The 17,062-nt window shown below is 36.5% G+C and overlaps 2 protein-coding genes and 1 long non-coding RNA gene across 8 annotated transcripts; 1 reads left to right on the top strand and 2 right to left on the bottom strand.

Annotated features, from left to right (window-relative positions):
- Positions 1–77: 77 nt before the first annotated feature.
- On the bottom strand, positions 78–746 carry LOC149678360 (uncharacterized). Its single transcript, XR_016366061.1, has 3 exons — positions 616–746; positions 452–554; positions 78–339 (listed from the first exon to the last, which is right to left on the bottom strand). It is a non-coding gene; the product is annotated as an uncharacterized LOC149678360 (long non-coding RNA).
- LOC149678359 (multidrug resistance-associated protein 1-like) lies at positions 498–7,735 on the top strand. Of its 6 annotated transcripts, none has more exons than XM_089836327.1 (23): positions 498–638; positions 945–1,121; positions 1,220–1,302; positions 1,368–1,508; positions 1,570–1,707; positions 1,763–1,821; positions 1,878–1,997; positions 2,396–2,575; positions 2,737–2,911; positions 2,969–3,223; positions 3,394–3,597; positions 3,775–3,921; positions 3,993–4,083; positions 4,150–4,514; positions 4,621–4,788; positions 4,873–5,051; positions 5,118–5,226; positions 5,300–5,824; positions 5,887–6,086; positions 6,445–6,571; positions 6,646–7,220; positions 7,278–7,472; positions 7,539–7,735. In XM_089836327.1, exons 1-23 carry the CDS (start codon positions 620–622, stop codon positions 7,660–7,662), a joined length of 4,356 nt encoding a protein of 1,451 aa, XP_089692453.1. In that variant the 5' UTR covers positions 498–619; the 3' UTR covers positions 7,663–7,735. The 6 variants fall into 6 exon arrangements, with proteins under 6 accessions (XP_089692453.1, XP_089692454.1, XP_089692452.1 ...); XM_089836328.1 differs by having other exon boundaries at positions 1,189–1,231; positions 1,328–1,508; XM_089836326.1 differs by having other exon boundaries at positions 1,189–1,302.
- On the bottom strand, positions 7,655–16,975 carry LOC149678358 (glutamate receptor ionotropic, delta-2-like). Its single transcript, XM_089836332.1, has 15 exons — positions 16,399–16,975; positions 16,200–16,336; positions 15,526–16,120; positions 15,334–15,450; positions 15,045–15,246; positions 14,545–14,673; positions 14,281–14,477; positions 13,477–13,644; positions 12,884–13,185; positions 12,717–12,807; positions 11,531–11,689; positions 11,297–11,444; positions 11,001–11,230; positions 9,993–10,258; positions 7,655–9,332 (listed from the first exon to the last, which is right to left on the bottom strand). Exons 5-15 carry the CDS (start codon positions 15,103–15,105, stop codon positions 8,909–8,911), a joined length of 2,175 nt encoding a protein of 724 aa, XP_089692458.1. The 5' UTR covers positions 15,106–15,246; positions 15,334–15,450; positions 15,526–16,120; positions 16,200–16,336; positions 16,399–16,975; the 3' UTR covers positions 7,655–8,908.
- Positions 16,976–17,062: the final 87 nt, after the last annotated feature.

The raw sequence follows: 17,062 nt of genomic DNA, 5'->3' as shown, positions 1-17,062 counted from the left end.
AACAATAAAAACATTAAATTGAAAATGATTGCTCGCTATTTATTTCTTGTAAGATATTTTGAAAGATGTTTCCCATTTTAGATATAATTATATGTAATTTCAGTAGTATTATTTACATTGAAGGCTTATGTCTTATCGTATAAATATGCAGATTTGGCAGATTTTAAGTCATTTATCTTCGAAATAACCGACATTTTATCAATAACATACTCGACTAGATCGCCAACAAATTAACGAAGGTTAGACGTAATACTTTGTTACAAGAAATTCCATTCAGTCTTAAGTCTGACGGTCTACCGCCAAAACACGAAGAGAACATTTAAAGATTTATTGCTGAATCTAACAAGACAAACATTATGATTATAAAATGTGCAACGATCAGCAAAATTGTTTAAAAAACCGATAGGCGGTGTTTCTACTAAGCGTTGTAAGCTTAAAATAATCGACGTACTTGTCATTTCTGAACTGAAGAGTAAAGTTCTTTGAGTGGGAGATACGAGTGATTATAAATAAGTCTAGCTTTCATTTCGAGAGCGATTTTTGTTGGTTATAGTCTAGGACACCATATTAATTTAAAATAAATACCTTTTATAATTTAAAAAAAAATGGCACTACCTATATGTCAATCCACATTTTGGGTAAGAAAACCGCCTTGTTTATAATCCGTTTATGTCCGGTTTGATAGTTTCGTTTAAACGTCTATTGGTAATTACATAACACATTAATTTTATGAAATTCAAATGCTGACGGTGTTTTAAAAGATTAAAACGTAGAAAATATCACCTTTAGATTTAGCGTAATAAATTTAATGTGAATATAATTTAAATACCATACGCGTAAAAGCTCGAACTCTTGCTCCTTTTAAAACAAAAATACCAGATGCTTTTAAGAATTGCGAAACAACCTTAAAATAAACGCGTTTGAGAAGTCGTTTCGTTTTACAGGATACAAATTTAACGTGGCATATGGACGACCCCGACTTCACGCCATGCTTTCAAAAGACTGCTTTAGTTTGGGCACCATGTGCCGTACTCTGGTTGTTCTTGCCCTTCGAAATGGCTCTGATTTGGAAAACAAGGAACAGAATATCATGGTTTTCCAGTCTCAATGTCAGAAAACTTGTAAGTATTAAAAATTGGCGTTGTACTTACTTCATAAAATGCTCTCAAAACAAATCTCAATTATAAGCTTTTGGTTGCCTTACTAACATCGCTTACAGCCTTCAAATTGGGTAAGCAAATTTATCAGGGAGATTATGATTTGGTCGATAATTTTTCGGAAGCTATTTTATTCGGAACTTACGTAAGTGTTTCCTTAATAATAATAGGACCTATTTGAAATCATGTCTTTGTTGGACTCGTCAACAGGTATTAGCAATGTTATATATCGTATATGGAAGTTATTGTGGGCTTTTATTGTCCGGGATTCAGTTGTTATTCTGGTTCCTACTAGCAATATCTCAAACAATAACTCTGAGATCCGCAATCATGGATTACTACCGTGATGATGTTAGTAACGGGTTTATAAAAATAATTAGAGTGGACTTATATTTTTTAGATGTATTTCCAGAATCAAAAACGTGAACTCTTCGGACTAGTAATGAAATCCGTCTCGTATCCCCTGATAATAATTACAATGATCCTCAACACTTTGTCTGACACAAAAAGGAAATATGTAAAACACCTAGATGATCGACCCGACGAAAAAGTAATACACGTTGAAATAATCTTGGTATATTTTGAATTTGAATAATCCTTTCTAGGTATCACCAGAAGAAGATGCATCGTTTCTTTCTCGTATGTTTCATTCTTGGCTTACAAAGTAAGTAAGAAGTTAATCAGGAAAATGCACTTCATTAATGAAATTCTTATTTTCAGTGCCTTGTGGAGAGGTTGGAAGAACAATATTGAACTACCAGATGTATACGAGTTGAATCTCTCGGATAAAGCTATAACAGGAACTAAAAAATTCGAAAAACACTTTAAATATCGACAGAGGTATGCCTGTAACATCTTGCATATGTATAAATACTAACGTATCATGGATTCCGTTCCACAAGGTATTTCGCTTAGGCGCCAGATCAGCAAAGAATAAAATATGACTTGTAAAGATTCCAACCCCCAATTTTGTGAGTGAGAGAGAAATTCGTATTTTTTCTCTTTGCGCATGGGCAAAATTAAACCCACCACTCGGGATTTACCAGAGAGATATAGTTCCTTTTTCCATCGTGACCTAGCTATTTCCACCTAGATTTAAAGCCGTCTCAATTCGCGGGTGTAACGGGTATTTTTTGGCCAGCTTTCGGCCTACTTGATAATCCATTATACGTTAGTATTTATACATATCCATGGTCACATTACCATATTTTATCAACGAAATAAAATTTACTATTTAGTCACTCCATGAAAGATAACGAAGAAATGAAAAGTTTCTTAAACAATTCACAAGAAAATAATAATGAAGTCGTTTCTATCATGATACCGTTATTGAAAACCTTCTGGCCTTTGCTACTTTTTGGAGCTATTTTCCAAATATTATCCGATATATTTGAATGCACCATTCCATTCATAATAGGGTAAATAATACATTTCTTCCCCTTCTATCGCGAATAAGTATGGATTGTATCAGAAGTTTCGCTTAGACAGTACCAAACGCAACTTTGGTTATAAATACGTAATGAGAAAAACTGTTACTTCAGCTTAAGTCCCCAGCTGAAATGAAAAGTTTTCTATTTAGACTTATAATCGACTACTCCTCGAACGATGACTTTCTATGGAAAGGAATTTTCTACGCTTCCTTGATGGGTTTTGTCAGTTTGATGCAATCTTTATTGATTGAAGGCAGCGCCATTTGTAACACAAAGTTAGGCCTGAGACTGAAATCGACCACAATGCACGTTCTTTACAAAAAGGTAGCAATGCCATAAAATTAATTATAAACCACATTCTCTAACACGTGTTACTTTCAGACCCTTCGCTTATCCAGTTCTGATCACCGCTCGCTAACAATAGGCGAGATTCTGAATACCATGTATGTCGATACGCAACGATTCGTATTTTTTTCGTTGCAACTCGGCACGATGTGGTCAATATTGGCACAGATTTGTCTTTGCTTTTACTTTCTGTATCAACAACTGGGATATTCGGCGTTCGTGGGACTCGTGATGCTACTAGCAACAATTCCAGTTAACTTTTACGTTTCAAGAAAAACTAAACAATTGCAGGTTTGTTAAACCAATCAATTTGATCACCATGAAATTTTGTAGAGTTTTCTGTTTCATAAACTTCTAACTCATACGAATTATGACGTAGCAAAACAGCCCTTCTTCTACTAACTAGCCTCTCATTGGTCAATCTAATCAATATTGACTGGATTTTTATTGCGTGTTTTAAGGGGAAACTAATGAAAACTAAAGACAAAAGGATGAAAATGATGAGTGAAATACTGAACGGTATTCGAATCTTGAAACTGTACGCGTGGGAAAAATCGTACGAAAAAATTGTAACCAACTTTAGAAATGTGGAAATATCTAAATTACGAAAACAGGGAATATTGTCTGCAGTCAACATGGGTATTTTCCATGCAGTACCCTTCCTAGTAAGTGCAATCAGCATAACTATTCTTTACTTCTGTCATTACTTGTTCAGTATGGAAAGTTAAGCCTTAGGTTTTTTGTGGGTTTCAAGAGGTTCTGTTTCTTCTTCACATGAAGGCTCGAATCAGTTATCGATGATTAGCGGAACATTAAGACTTGAATTGATTAACATGTTGCAGATTACAATTTCGAGCTTTGGTACGTTCCTGGTGATCGACGAAAACCATGTTCTGACTTCAACCAAAATGTTCGTCTCGTATCAACTAATTCGATCACTGTCTCTTACATTGTTCTTTCTACCAGATATTGTTGATACCTTAGTCCTGGTGAGAAAAGATGACGAATTTCAACTCTTAATAGTTATTTTGTTGATCATTTCCATTATTTCATCTCGCAGACCAAGGTGTCACTATCAAGAATAAATAAAGTTTTAAACAGCAACGAAACGGTGGAATACGTACAGCAAGGATTAATTAACGACAATTATAGTAAATTTGCATTAATCTAGTCAGAATAATTATATTCTAACCAATATCTCTTATCGACATTTTTAGGTGTTGCAATGTCGAAGGCCACATTCAGTTGGAATAAAACTGATCATCCATTTCTGCGAAATATCAACTTCAAAGTACCACGAGGATCACTGGTGGCCATTGTTGGACCCGTTGGTTCTGGAAAGTCTTCTCTGTTGTCGGCGTTGGTTTGCGAGATGGAGAAATTGGAGGGTCAAGTGAGGGTGTCAGGGAAAATATCGTACGTCCCTCAACAGCCATGGATTCAGAACGCTTCATTGAAAGAGAACATACTCTTCATCGATGACATGGATGAGGAAAGATACAACAAGGTCACACGCGCATGCGCCCTTCAATACGATCTTAATCATCTACCCGCCTATGACGAGACCGAAATCGGTGAAAGGGTTCGTAAAATGAAATAACAGCTTTAGAATTTATTGGCGCAAAGCCTATGCCTAAGATTTTGTTAAACATTCTTGAAACCAAGTAACTGGTTGTACTAACATGTAGGGTATCAATTTGAGCGGTGGTCAAAAACAAAGAGTCAACGTGGCTAGAGCTGTTTATCGGACAGATGATATTTTTCTCTTGGATGACCCATTGGGAGCTGTGGATGCACACGTTGCTAAGCATATATTCAACGAAGTCATTGGGAGAAATGGATTACTTAGAAATAATGTAACTAACTTATTACTTACAATTGACCAAATAATGAATTTTTTCCCCCTTCAAATGTTTTTGATAACTTACTTTCTCGAATAGACCAGACTTTTGGTGACACATAATTTGGCATTTCTACGGCATGTGGACGAGATAGTCTTCATGAGCAACGGGGCGATCATAGAAAGGGGGACGTACGACGAGATCATGAGCAGGGAGGGAATTGCCCGTGATTATTTCGAACATCACATGAACGACACTGACGCGGTTTGCAATGAAAGGTACAATTTTTTGAAATGAATTTTAGACTGCGGATTATTAATTGCTTTCATCACACACATTTGCAGTCTTATTTCATCAAGACAAGAAGAGTCAATAAAAGACCATACTAATTTCAACTCCAAAAAAGGAGGACAGTCTAAACTAACCACTGCGGAGAACCTTCAGAAAGGTCATGTACGAATTCGTTAATTCTGATACCACTAACAAAGTGTTCTTGGTTCATACCACTCATTATTCCATATTTCAGAACTCATTACCTGTATGCAAAGAATATTTGAAGTCCATGGGAATCCATTTTGGTGTTACAATACTGGTTTTACTATTATTTAACCATAGCTTTTATCAGGGCTCTTTGTATTGGATGTCCTTGTGGAGTGAAGACTCAAAATATGGACCAAAAGTGGAAATAGACTTAAGAAAAACGCGTCTAATAACATATGGATTGCTAGGTGTTGGGATATGCGTTACATCATTCACCTCGGTGGCTTTTTCAGCATACGCTTCGGTCAGGGTTACGAAGTTATTCCACCAAAAAATGCTTTATAGTGTTCTTCGTTCACCATTATCTTTCTTCGATACCACCCCAAGTGGACGAATACTTAATCGCTTCTCGCAAGATGTAGATGCCTTGGACAAGCAACTACTCTGTACGATGCGGTCCTCGTTCTTTCTCTTAGTGGGTAGTTTTGCAATGATCATCGCAACTACCGTTCAATTACCCGTTTTCATTGTACCAGTTATACTTGTATTTATTGGGTTTGGTTTAATTCAGGTAAATCAGTGGTCATTTTGAATTTTTCACTTTGTTATAGAATAATTATTTTTGATTTCTAGCGTTTTTTCGTGAAGACTAGTCTTCAACTTAAAAGGATTGTAGGCATTCGGAATTCATTTCTCTTCTCCCACGTTTCTAGTTCAGTATCTGGAACTACGGTTATCAAAGTTTGCAACGCAGCAAATAAATTAGAGTCTCGGTTTCTCAAACAAGTTGACGATAGCAATGCGGCTACTTACATGATGAATATGGCTCAAAGGTACGTTAATCTTGAAACGCATATTTGGTGGCCATCTGGCATAGTTGGAAATCCATAAGATGTTAAAATTTATTCATATCATGATGACTGTGATTCTGTTGGTCCTTGGTTTGATTGCATCTTTGATTTCATTATGTTTCATTCCTTTGTTTAATTGTAAATCCTGATCATTTCATCTGTTTTCTTCGTTTGTTTGATTATGAATCTTCAGATTCGTTACGTTTTACTGTAGTTTTATTTTGAATCTTTGGTTTGATTATGTTTCATTCGTTTGTTTGATGGACGTTCGATTGTAAATCTTTAGTTTGTTTGGGGTTGCTTTGTCCTCATTAAGATTCACTTTTGTTTACAATTGCAGATGGTTAAATTTACGTTTGAACCTCCTGGGGAATGTTTTGTTGTTTAGCGCCTCTCTCTTCGCAGTACTTAATAAAGGATCTCTATCTCCGGGAATTGTTGGATTTGTCATATGCAACGCTGCTGGGGTGGATATCAATATTACTTTTAATTTATCCAACATTTTAAATTCGAAGATATTTTTTTTTTCATTTCGTGTTAGCTCATTGCGTTTGGAAAGCGACTAGTTATGTTGTTGACCGAAGTGGAAACGTGTTTAGTGTCTGTTGAACGAATTTATGAATATTGTAATCTCGAATCGGAGGCTGAATGGGACAAACCAGAATGGAACCTCTCTCCCGAATGGCCACAAAAAGGGAAACTTGTGTTTCGCGATTACTGCACCAGATATCGCGAAGAACTGGACCTCGTATTGAAGAACCTTAACCTGATCATCGAACCAGGAGAGAAGGTGGGAGTGGTGGGTCGCACGGGGGCGGGAAAAAGTTCAATGACCTTGGCGTTATTTCGACTGATTGAGAAAGTAAGTGGTCAGATTGTAATTGACGGAGTAGATGTCAGTGAAATGGGATTATCGGATTTGCGATCGAGATTGACCATCATTCCCCAAGAGCCCATCCTCTTTTCGGGCACTCTAAGACAAAACCTCGATCCCTTCGGCCAACACGACGACCACCGGCTTTGGCTCGCTCTTGAACACTCTCACCTCAAATCTTTCGTGAAATCGCTTGACCGTGGGCTCGATCACGCTCTCATTGAAGGAGGAGGCAACTTTAGGTAAACACAATTGCCTTCATAAGAAGTTATACTCTAAATTCTCAATATATTTAATAGCGTTGGTCAGCGCCAATTGGTGTGTTTAGCTCGGGCATTGTTGAGAAACACTAAAATACTGATCCTGGACGAAGCGACGGCCTCGGTAGATATGGACACTGACGATCTCATACAAGCGACAATCAGGAAAGAATTTGTAAACTCCACAGTTATCACCATTGCGCACAGAATAAACACCATATTGGACTATGACAGGTATTTTTTATAACTCTTATAAAAATACAACGCATAATTCAGAAACGTTTAATAATCATTGCACAGAGTGATGGTTCTCGACCAAGGTCAAGTTGTCGAGTTTGAAACACCGCGGAATCTTCTCAAAAACAAGCACTCGTTGTTTCACGAGTTAGCAAAAGATGCAAATATTTTGAACGTACATTTATAGACATCAAATTTTAATTGCATCAAGTTGTATATATAATAAACAATAATTGATTAAATCTTATAATTCCATGGAATGTGTTATCAAGCCAATCTAACATTTCTGTAACAGAAAACAGGCTGATCAAGCAGGATCTAAAAATATCCAACAATTCAATATTAGCACGATTAACTCCATAGAGGAAAATATTACACTCACAAATAATGTAGCAGACAATTGCTTTCGCGTCATTGTTTAAAAATTCAAGGCAACACACTAAACTTATGATTACTACAGAAACAATATGATGCTCCAAAGCATCACATATTTCATTTTTACCTCTCCTAGTGACGTATGTCACGGAGAGGTTCTGTAACGATCGTGTGTGTCTGTCGGTTAAATCAAGTATTATCCGTAATAGGCCTAGTGAACTAAAGAGTAAATAATTGAGGCCCAAGGTGTAGTAAACTATGGGTTTTGATTTTCGTGTCTGTATTGAAGAGACATTAACGGTTCAGAGTGAGCCGAAAGTTAAATACACGTTTAAATAATGTGGTTTAGATATTATAATAGAAGAAAAGATCATGTTGGCAATTAGACCAGTGAAAGGGCTAATGGTAAACGGGTATTAGCTACGGAGTTTTCATTCTTTTTATGGTGCGCAAGACTTTCAGTGCGTCTAGCCACAAATCAGCTTTGGTGTTGTTTAACCTTAACACGCATGTTGGCAACCTAAGAATATTGTTGAGGCAAAGCGAGTATAGGGGAGGAGTTGAAGCTCCCCCGCTCCACAAAGCTAAATCACAATGTTGCCCCTAAATTATACCAGCGGTACGAGAGAGTTTCCGGCTCAGTCGTGCCACCTACGATTTAATATCTCAAACGGAAATGCCTCGGTACTGCGCATTCAAGATGCGCGGTAGAAAAGAGCAACAAGATTTTCCCCTCTTTCAACTCCACCCCTATACTCTCTTTGGTTGAGGTGAGACAAGACGATAGTGTTTACACTGCAAACCAGTTGTGAATGTAGCTATGAGTATATACGGTAAACAGCTGAAGCGTAGACAATTGGGCCTTTACAAACACATAAAGGTTATATCTCTCCAAAATTTATACACTTCTTTTCCCCATTGACTGATTTCCATGTGTCCAAGATTTATCCTTATTGAATGTAAAATGTAGTCTGCTTTACTGCATATTTGCAATGCTTGGAATACTGCTTCAATAATTCGTAAATTTTTACTTCAAAAAAAGAGAAATAATTCCATATCTAGGTAGATAAGTTTGTAGTAGTAGACCTCTTGACTCGGAGAGGTAATATTTTGGTTTTTCCAACTTGTTTGTGTCTAAGTCGGCCAATATCACATTGAACGCATTTGTCCTCACTCTTCCTTTTCATTTTAGTTTTATAGTTATTAAGTTCCAACAGAATTTCCCGGTTTCCATTTCTTTGTCGATCAAGTACACCCCAAGCGGTTTCCACAAAGAAAGCGACGAAGCAAGTGGCTACAGCGAAAGAGGTAACGAGGAAAACTCCTTGAATTTCTTTGAGACGCAATGTTTTTTCGGTGGAAAGTTCGTCCTCTTCATTAAATATTTCACTCCCATTACGTATTCCAAACTGAATCTTTCGTTTGTTGACCATATCCATCCAGCCTTTGTTCATGATCCCGGCTTCAATCAACCTGTAAAGACTTGAAGTAAAAGATAAGAGGTGGAGTAACAATAAGTTTTACACCATTGTTTTCCAAACGCCGAGTTGCAACACATTTAGATGTGATAAGATTGGAAAACTACACAATCACTTAGACTAAATTGACATAATACACTACCAGGGATAGATTTAATTTTAGAAGTAGGAACGGAGAACGGTTAGCATTTACTTTAGTCAGACTCATAGCCCAGTATAGAACCCCTCCCTCCAACACGTAACGAAAAGTTTAAATCATCTTATTGGCTCACTTAAACTACGTTTTGATGACCTTGCTGACGGGGACGGTGAAAAATACGTAATTCCTTTTTACCTCTGTCGCTATGACCCGCCTCTTCATTCATACCCCCTTCCCGGGGAAGAGAGTTCGGGACTTTGACGCGCGCCCACATTACTCTGTTCTCCATTCCTACCTCTAAAATTAAATCTACCCCTGACACTACTGAAAACGGGCATACCACAAGGTGTCTAGTGACATTACTTTAAATTTATTTTAAACATTTTGGTGGTATATGGCAAGACCAGTTGTTCAAAACATTCGAAAATCGTATTTCTTGTGTAATGATAAGTCACATGGAGCAAAACATGTGTTGCAACATCGAAAACATTGGGAAACACTGTTATACACGGATTATAATCTTACGGAACATTGATTATGCTTCTGAAAAGTGATCCTTTGGGAAATCCTAAACCATACTGAAAAAAGTAGAATCTATCCTTGGCGAATAGGACTCGATCCATTCCCATCTTCGCCGCAGTAGCTTCCATCAAGGACGATGCCGAAATCAAAGCAAAGTTCTCGTGAGTTGCCAATTCAATTCCCGCTTCGTGATCGGCAACCACCGCTTCTGTTCTAGATTCCTCCATTTCAGTTTTAAGAATTTTGAAAATTCCCTTGACATCAGAAACCTATTAAAATAAAAGTAATTATTAAACATGGATACAGTTAAGTAGCGTTCACCGGTAACGAGTCTGGATACGCGTTGATGTTCCGAAGGAGCTGGGAACTGATGATAATAAATGAAGACAAGTCATTGGTCACCGGACAAAACAAGTGTTTTTAAAAGTTTTTAAAATATTTCTAACTTAATATTCGAAACGACATTGATACATTCGGTGGAAATCCCATTGGCTCAAAGCTGTGGGCCTTGAAGATGGTTTTGTAGACATAGTGATAAAAGGCAATAGACGTTTTCGACTTAAAAAAGGGGGTAGAAAGTTGGAAACCGTCTGTATCAGAACATAAAAGGAGATTGATCCTGGTACATTGCCATCTCTGCGCACTCACATCATACAAAATGACTATAGCGCAGGCGCCTAAAAGTGAGATGAAGGGCAGAATTTTATTACAGTGTCTTCTCAGTTACATCGAAATGGTCTATTATGGCTGAAGTTCCCCCACCTCATGCTACGTACAGTGCCTAATCAATTATCTTCTAAAACCGGTAACCAATAACTTATTTGTTGGTTAGCATTAATTACATACTAACGCCGGTTAACTCCGTACCAAATATCCAATCAAGGATGAACTAATTCTATCTTGACTGCTCGCCGTCGAATGTTTCAACCGGAGCCTCCGAGATATCTCGGAGGCTCCGTTTCAACAATGTAATTCATTACTTTAATGACTTAATGATTAATTAGCTCTTACGTTAAGTATCTCCAACACTTGGGAATCCGCTATAGTGCCCACTTTAAAATGGCCATTCTTAGCGTTTTTCAATAATATTGCTATGGTGTCAACGGGTTCCTCCGTTGAAGGAAAGTTGAGAAAAGAAACGAGAGTCCCGGCATAACCCGTGAAGAAAACGAATGAAAATAACCAAAATGATCCGATTATGATTCGTATCGAATTTGGTTGCGGAAGGGCCGTTCCACTTCCTGTAAAAGTTATTGGACAAAAGTTAAATTTAGCACAGCTCAAAATAAAAGTTAATTAAAACTGACCATGTTGAGTCACAGCACCAAACATATACAATGCAGCGTGTGACCAACCCCAAAATGGGATTCCACGTTCAGGGACAGGAATCATTTTAAATACAACGTGGACTATCAATGGTGCTAGTAGCAGGGTTATAAAAACATAGATCCAAACCTGGAAAATAAATAAATAAATAAACCTATTTTTGAAGCTAATCCGTAGTATTAAATTATTAAGTTTTAAAATAAAAGAAATCTAACATCGAAGGTGTAAGGGAGAACTAAAGCGTACACTGCTGACAGTTTTCTGGGTTTTCTTGTAAGGAATGTGACTGAATCGAAGAAATTCGGTATACTATAATCAATCACGCCTTGTTTTTCGGGTGTGATGGATAAAGCCGTAAATCCGTAATCAATTTCCTGGAAATGTAAATTAATATGATTAATAAAATTAATTGATTTAATTTGTGTAAATCAATAACATGGCGGACCTTCGGATATAACTATATTGAAACGATTCGGAGTAGCCCCTATACATTTCCAGAAATTATTATTATTTTCTAGCCTTGCCTCAATTAGTTTCTAATAGACGGCAGCACATTCTATGGAACTTTATATTCAACGTTAAGTTTACGTATATGTTTGTTTTCCCCCACTGACAAGCAAAGCTTTACACAGTGATGAAATAAAATTAGTGCTGTGCGAGTACTCGATCGAGTATCGAGCCGAGTACTCGACTCGATACTCGATAAGACATTTTGAGACTCGAAAAAGTTTCGAGTATTAAACCAAGGCTCGATAAATACTCAAACCTGCTTTTGGAAGGCCTTTAACTCTGAAAATTGGATGTAGTAGTTATAAAAGTCCACCAGGAAGTCGCGTTTATTGGTCAACAGACGCATGTTAGTGCTTATTGGGTAGTTTAGATCATAACCGAGGCTAGTGGCTAAGGTGAGGAATGAGATTCTGAAGAAGATATTGATGAGGAATTAGTTTGTTAAATTTAAAGGGAAGAAGAGTAATACTGTCTGGGAAATTTTTCAAGAAGTTGACGATGATCAAAATTACACTAAATGTCTATTGTGAGAGCGATAAATTTACAGAAAGTGCTGAAATTCTGCAAAACCAATTCCTAATTACTCGATAAATACTCGAAACAAAATTTCCAACTACTCGATACTCGATTCGAGTACTCGAGACTCGGCTCGATACTCGATAAGGGAAAATTTCAATACTCGAGACTCGACTCGAAACCAAAAATTCAAGGCTCGCACAGCCCTAAATAAAATTCAGAATGGCCTTGAAATACTACAGTTGTAATCTCCCTTTGTTTAAGCTATGCTTGTTGTATCGACAAAGGCCCCAAGTTTGTCTATGACTATGAGGTTTATAAGATCCATGGTAAATTTAAACTTTATCATTTTAATAAATTAAAATCATTCTAAACCTGTCTTTGAATCAAGCCAACAAGACCATTCCAGGTTCCATTTTTAGTTGGCTTCCCCCATAAAACGTTTCGAGGAGTTCGTAGCGAGTACCTATCATATAATTCAGTTCAAATCAATTCAAATCAATTCAGTTATCATGATTAAAGCTTGAGAAGCGTTCAATTACTTAAAATTAAAATATTGAGCAAATGCTTTAATCAATCCTTCATCGATTCCAGTTATTGGTATGATTTCCCCACGACTGTCATTTCCAAGAACCATAAAAGGTGCCATGGTTATTGTTCCAATTAATATTTTACGATTGGCAATTAGGCTCCTGTCACTGGCTTTGTAAACCAATTGTGACTCATGATTTTCGTTGTATCTCCACATAGCGTAAACAACACGTTCAGTTTTACACTGGAGAACAGGAACCTCGGCAATTTTTAATATCACCATCTTTTTATCTGTTGAAAATCTGCAATAATCCTTAATTTGGGAACAAGAAATTCGTGGTCATTGGATCATTGGCAATTAAACGTTTTAGAATTAAGTAAGATTACGTTAACCGTAATTAAGATATTTTCAATATGCAAGGCTTACAAGTTGCAACGAAAGGTAAAAGATACAATAGTTTGATCTATAAAGTACACTTCCAACTGTCGTTAATGGCATCATTTCACGTAACCTTTAAGCTATGTCGAGTGGACCTTTTTTTTATAATCTCAGGGGCAGGCATTTACTGCTTAACCCTTGGCAATTGAAATTAAAACAACTAACCGGTTTCTTGTCGTGACTGCACAGTTTCTTGTCGTACGGTGATAAACTGTTGAATTTACATCCAAGACCACTTTCTCGAATAAGTCTTTCCAAACGCTTCAACTCCCTAATTTCGTAACCTATCCACAACCAGTCAAATACTCTGTATTCAGCCTTTGTGAATTCAATCTAAATACAGTAACACATCATTTGACTGGATCTTCAGGGTAGAACAAATAAGACGAACACTTATCACGAGTACAATGTTGCTATACTGACGACGGAAAAACACCCAGTGTGGTAAATGTCAGATCTACAAGGTGTTTCTGAAAGATCTGACACAAATTACGGTGGACGTTCTTGGGTGATTTTGAGTCATGGCATTTTGACGTCCGGGCCACAGTTTACAAGATGAAATTCGAGTGTTATACGATGAACTCCTTAAATTTAATTAAAAAACTGCTAATTTAAACACTCCAAAGATAACTTGGAAACGGTGTTCCGGGCGACAAAATGTCTTAGATCATTTTCGACTCGAAATCACCCAAAAACACCTTTTAAACAGGTGCCAGATTATCCACAAGGCACTGTAGGAACGTGCCCAGGGGCCGCCCGATGAAAAGCCTTAAGCTCTCAGCTGTCATATCGCAGTGGGTCCCAGAACGCCTAGTACCTAGGGGTGTTGATCCGGTACTACACACCTATTTGAAGCTAGAAATAAGAATGACGCATCTGATTTCACGAGTAGTTCAACGACACTACTAACAATAAATGTTCGCCTGATCTGTTCCATATTGTACATTGTCTGAGAAAAAATGTTATTACCCATTCAAAGAGATTGTTATTCGGAATTCCTAAAGGTATAATAGCGACGCTACTATACGCTGACATTTCTTGAAATTGGTCCAGGACCGAATTTTTCCGGGGAGTGTGACTAAAAATCTCCCAGAACATAAATGGTACATTTAAATCGAGATCAGCTTTGAATAAAAGACTGGCGACACAATTAGCTTGACTTCTTCCTAAATTGCAAAATAATAAGCTCCTTGAATGGAATTTTATTTTTGGTATAAATATATCTCGTATTACCATTCGAGTTCGAATTAAATGCGAACACAACCTGCGTTGTTTCAAGAAATTCCAATGACGTGAAAAGAATTTCAACAGAAACTGGTAAACACGTTTTTTTCTCCGCTTGAAGTGTCACATAGTCTATAACTAAATTATATTTTATATTTTAATATCAAATACAGATGTGTTTTAAGGGACTGGAACCCGGGAAAGGTTTGCTGTCTATGTAGACACTAAACACTAAAGTGTCTTTGAAACATCAGCATCGTTAAGTTTTCTAAATAAGCTAAACTATTAGGGTTCCAACATTGAAGAACTCAGCCAAACCAATTCTAAAACTTTCCCCTGGTGTTACTGCATATTAACAAAAATGCAGTTTAGTCAAATTAGGTAAGGAACAATCGCATTAATACAAATACACAAACAAACAAGTCACTTTCGTCAATATGTATAAAATATTCATTAACTTTAACGTGTTTTCTTACCACACAATAAAAATAATAACATTTTAAACTCACCATTTCCAACGCAAATATCACCGAACACCAATAAAAGCCAAGTCTTTAACAAACATTTCATCGCGTTGTTTCACAGATTGTACTGGTCTTTTGTCTTTCGCCGTGAAGTATTCGATAACTGTTTTATTGGTTAGAAGCGTTCTTAAGTGTACAATACGATCCCAAGTCATTTGCGTGAGATAAACACACTAGCTATAATTTTCTAAGATCCGTTAAGAAAATGGAAACGTCAACTACCTAGCCAAAACATGTTTGTTGAAAACAAATTATTTCTAGTCACGGCACTTACAATACAAAGAGAGTGACCTTTTCTTATACATCGCCATGTATCGCGCATATACTAGCTGATCGATAAACTAATCATAAGAGAAAATGTATGGTTCCTCTATGGAAAAAAACCGTTCATCTGGAAAAAGAAAATGTCACTCTCAATTAGCATATCCGGCACAAAACTCCAGAAATAGCCATTAACTTTTCTCACGTTATGTTTCTTTATGCGAGCAGTTGACAAGCCTAGTAACCTTTGTAGAACATAATGAGAATCATTGTGAGTAGATTATGAAGGGGCTAGAATGTTTTCCTTTTTTAATCGAAAGACCCCAGTGTCTAGCGGATAAGCCTAATGCGTAGTGTCCCTCTTAGAGATATGTAGATAAACTGCCATTGTAAATAGTTTCTTGTAGCCATTTTAATTTATTTTGTAATTGTAACTTTGTATTTAATAATTAGTGTTTTGTCATTGTAAAGCGTATATTGCTTTGTTTTAGTATTACCGGACCTGTGAACTCACGTTAGTGGGTTCCTCCCTGCTTCAAAAAGGGATTTGTACACAAAAGGGTCAATAAACCATTCATTCATATGGGGAAACTTAATTGCTTGTAATTTATTTAATATGGTTCTAATTAATATATTTATTATTTTATACGATTAGAAAAGAAAAAAAAAATCAAGTCTTGGGTATCCTTGAGCACGTGATAATTTAAAAGCTCCTTATTGGTTGATACATTAAATTCAAATATAAGCAAACAGTCCGTTTCTTCATTTGAGCGTTGGCAACCATTGCAAAGAGCTACTATCTATACATTTATACATAAGTTTATAAGATATAGTGCATAAGTATGACACTTCCTATACTTCGTAATTCTAGAGACTTACTGAGGGCTAGTTCGGGAGCGACAAGCGGTTAATTTTGCAGTTCGTCTTCCTTTTGATCTGTACTAAGCCTTTGACAGCGCCTCAACACGATGACATTTCAAGCTCTCAGTAACCAGTGACAAACTTATGGAACATATCTTACGAACTTATAATTTATAGTATGATATCTTATACTATGAAGTATAAGTGTACTAAATACCTGGTTTTATGTTTTATCGATAAAGTAATCCATCAAAATCAATTTGTTTCTCTTTCAATATTTCAATATTATCGCTAATGACCCTCTCAAGTCGTATCTTGGACATAATAAGAAAACTTCTCCGATCAAAAACATGATAGTGCTAAGTGGGCGTGCGATGATGCTCTTAGCTAAAAACTCTTCTTTTTTTAATGGACTATATATAGTTGAGATAAGAAACGAATCAACTTTCAATTTGTCTTTAAAGAAAACATTATCGATTACATGTTTATGACATACACTTCTACAAATCTGTTATTAGTTTTGACAGTAGTTAATCAATATTTATCGACGATACGGTAATATATTGACTGATAGATTCCTAATAACATTTAAAGCGTTAAGGAATTAGTATACTATTTTGAACAAAAGTTAATCATAATTTGAAGAAGCACTTATTATTATTATTATTTTGATAATTTGAGAGGCACAATTGCAGAATTTTTAATACACTTTAGAACTAGCTTATACACTGTAGTTTAGTTTAAACAAATGCCAATAGATGGTACCACAGTCGAGTGGTGGAGGGGTCGCTAAGCTAGGACACCCTAGTTTTAGCTCCGCTCTCGACATTAACGAGTTCTGAATGGTGTTTGCCTTTGGCAATGGTAGAAATAGTGTGTTG

This window comes from Phalangium opilio, unplaced genomic scaffold, assembly GCF_054372755.1.
Source record: "Phalangium opilio isolate 3A_F unplaced genomic scaffold, DU_Popi_V2 ptg000042l_1, whole genome shotgun sequence".
Classification (NCBI taxonomy): domain Eukaryota; kingdom Metazoa; phylum Arthropoda; class Arachnida; order Opiliones; family Phalangiidae; genus Phalangium; species Phalangium opilio.
Note: the sequence above shows the minus strand (reverse complement) of the source record. Positions and strands in the feature narration are given on the sequence as shown.

Bases quoted from the DNA above. Each gene is read 5' to 3' on its own strand.
- LOC149678359 (XM_089836326.1), top strand. From the start codon at position 606: ATGGCACTACCTATATGTCAATCCACATTTTGG. The intron at 4,515-4,620 runs GTTCGTAAAATG...ACTAACATGTAG, and splicing joins AGACCGAAATCGGTGAAAGG to GGTATCAATTTGAGCGGTGG. The intron at 5,052-5,117 runs GTACAATTTTTT...ACACATTTGCAG, and splicing joins GACGCGGTTTGCAATGAAAG to TCTTATTTCATCAAGACAAG.
- LOC149678358 (XM_089836332.1), bottom strand. From the start codon at position 15,105: ATGAAATGTTTGTTAAAGACTTGGCTTTTATTGGTGTTCGGTGATATT. The intron at 11,231-11,296 runs GTCAGTTTTAAT...TAACTTTTACAG, and splicing joins TGGTGCTGTGACTCAACATG to GAAGTGGAACGGCCCTTCCG. The intron at 9,333-9,992 runs GTAAGATTATAA...TTTTACTTCAAG, and splicing joins AGAAGCATAATCAATGTTCC to TCTTTACAGGTTGATTGAAG.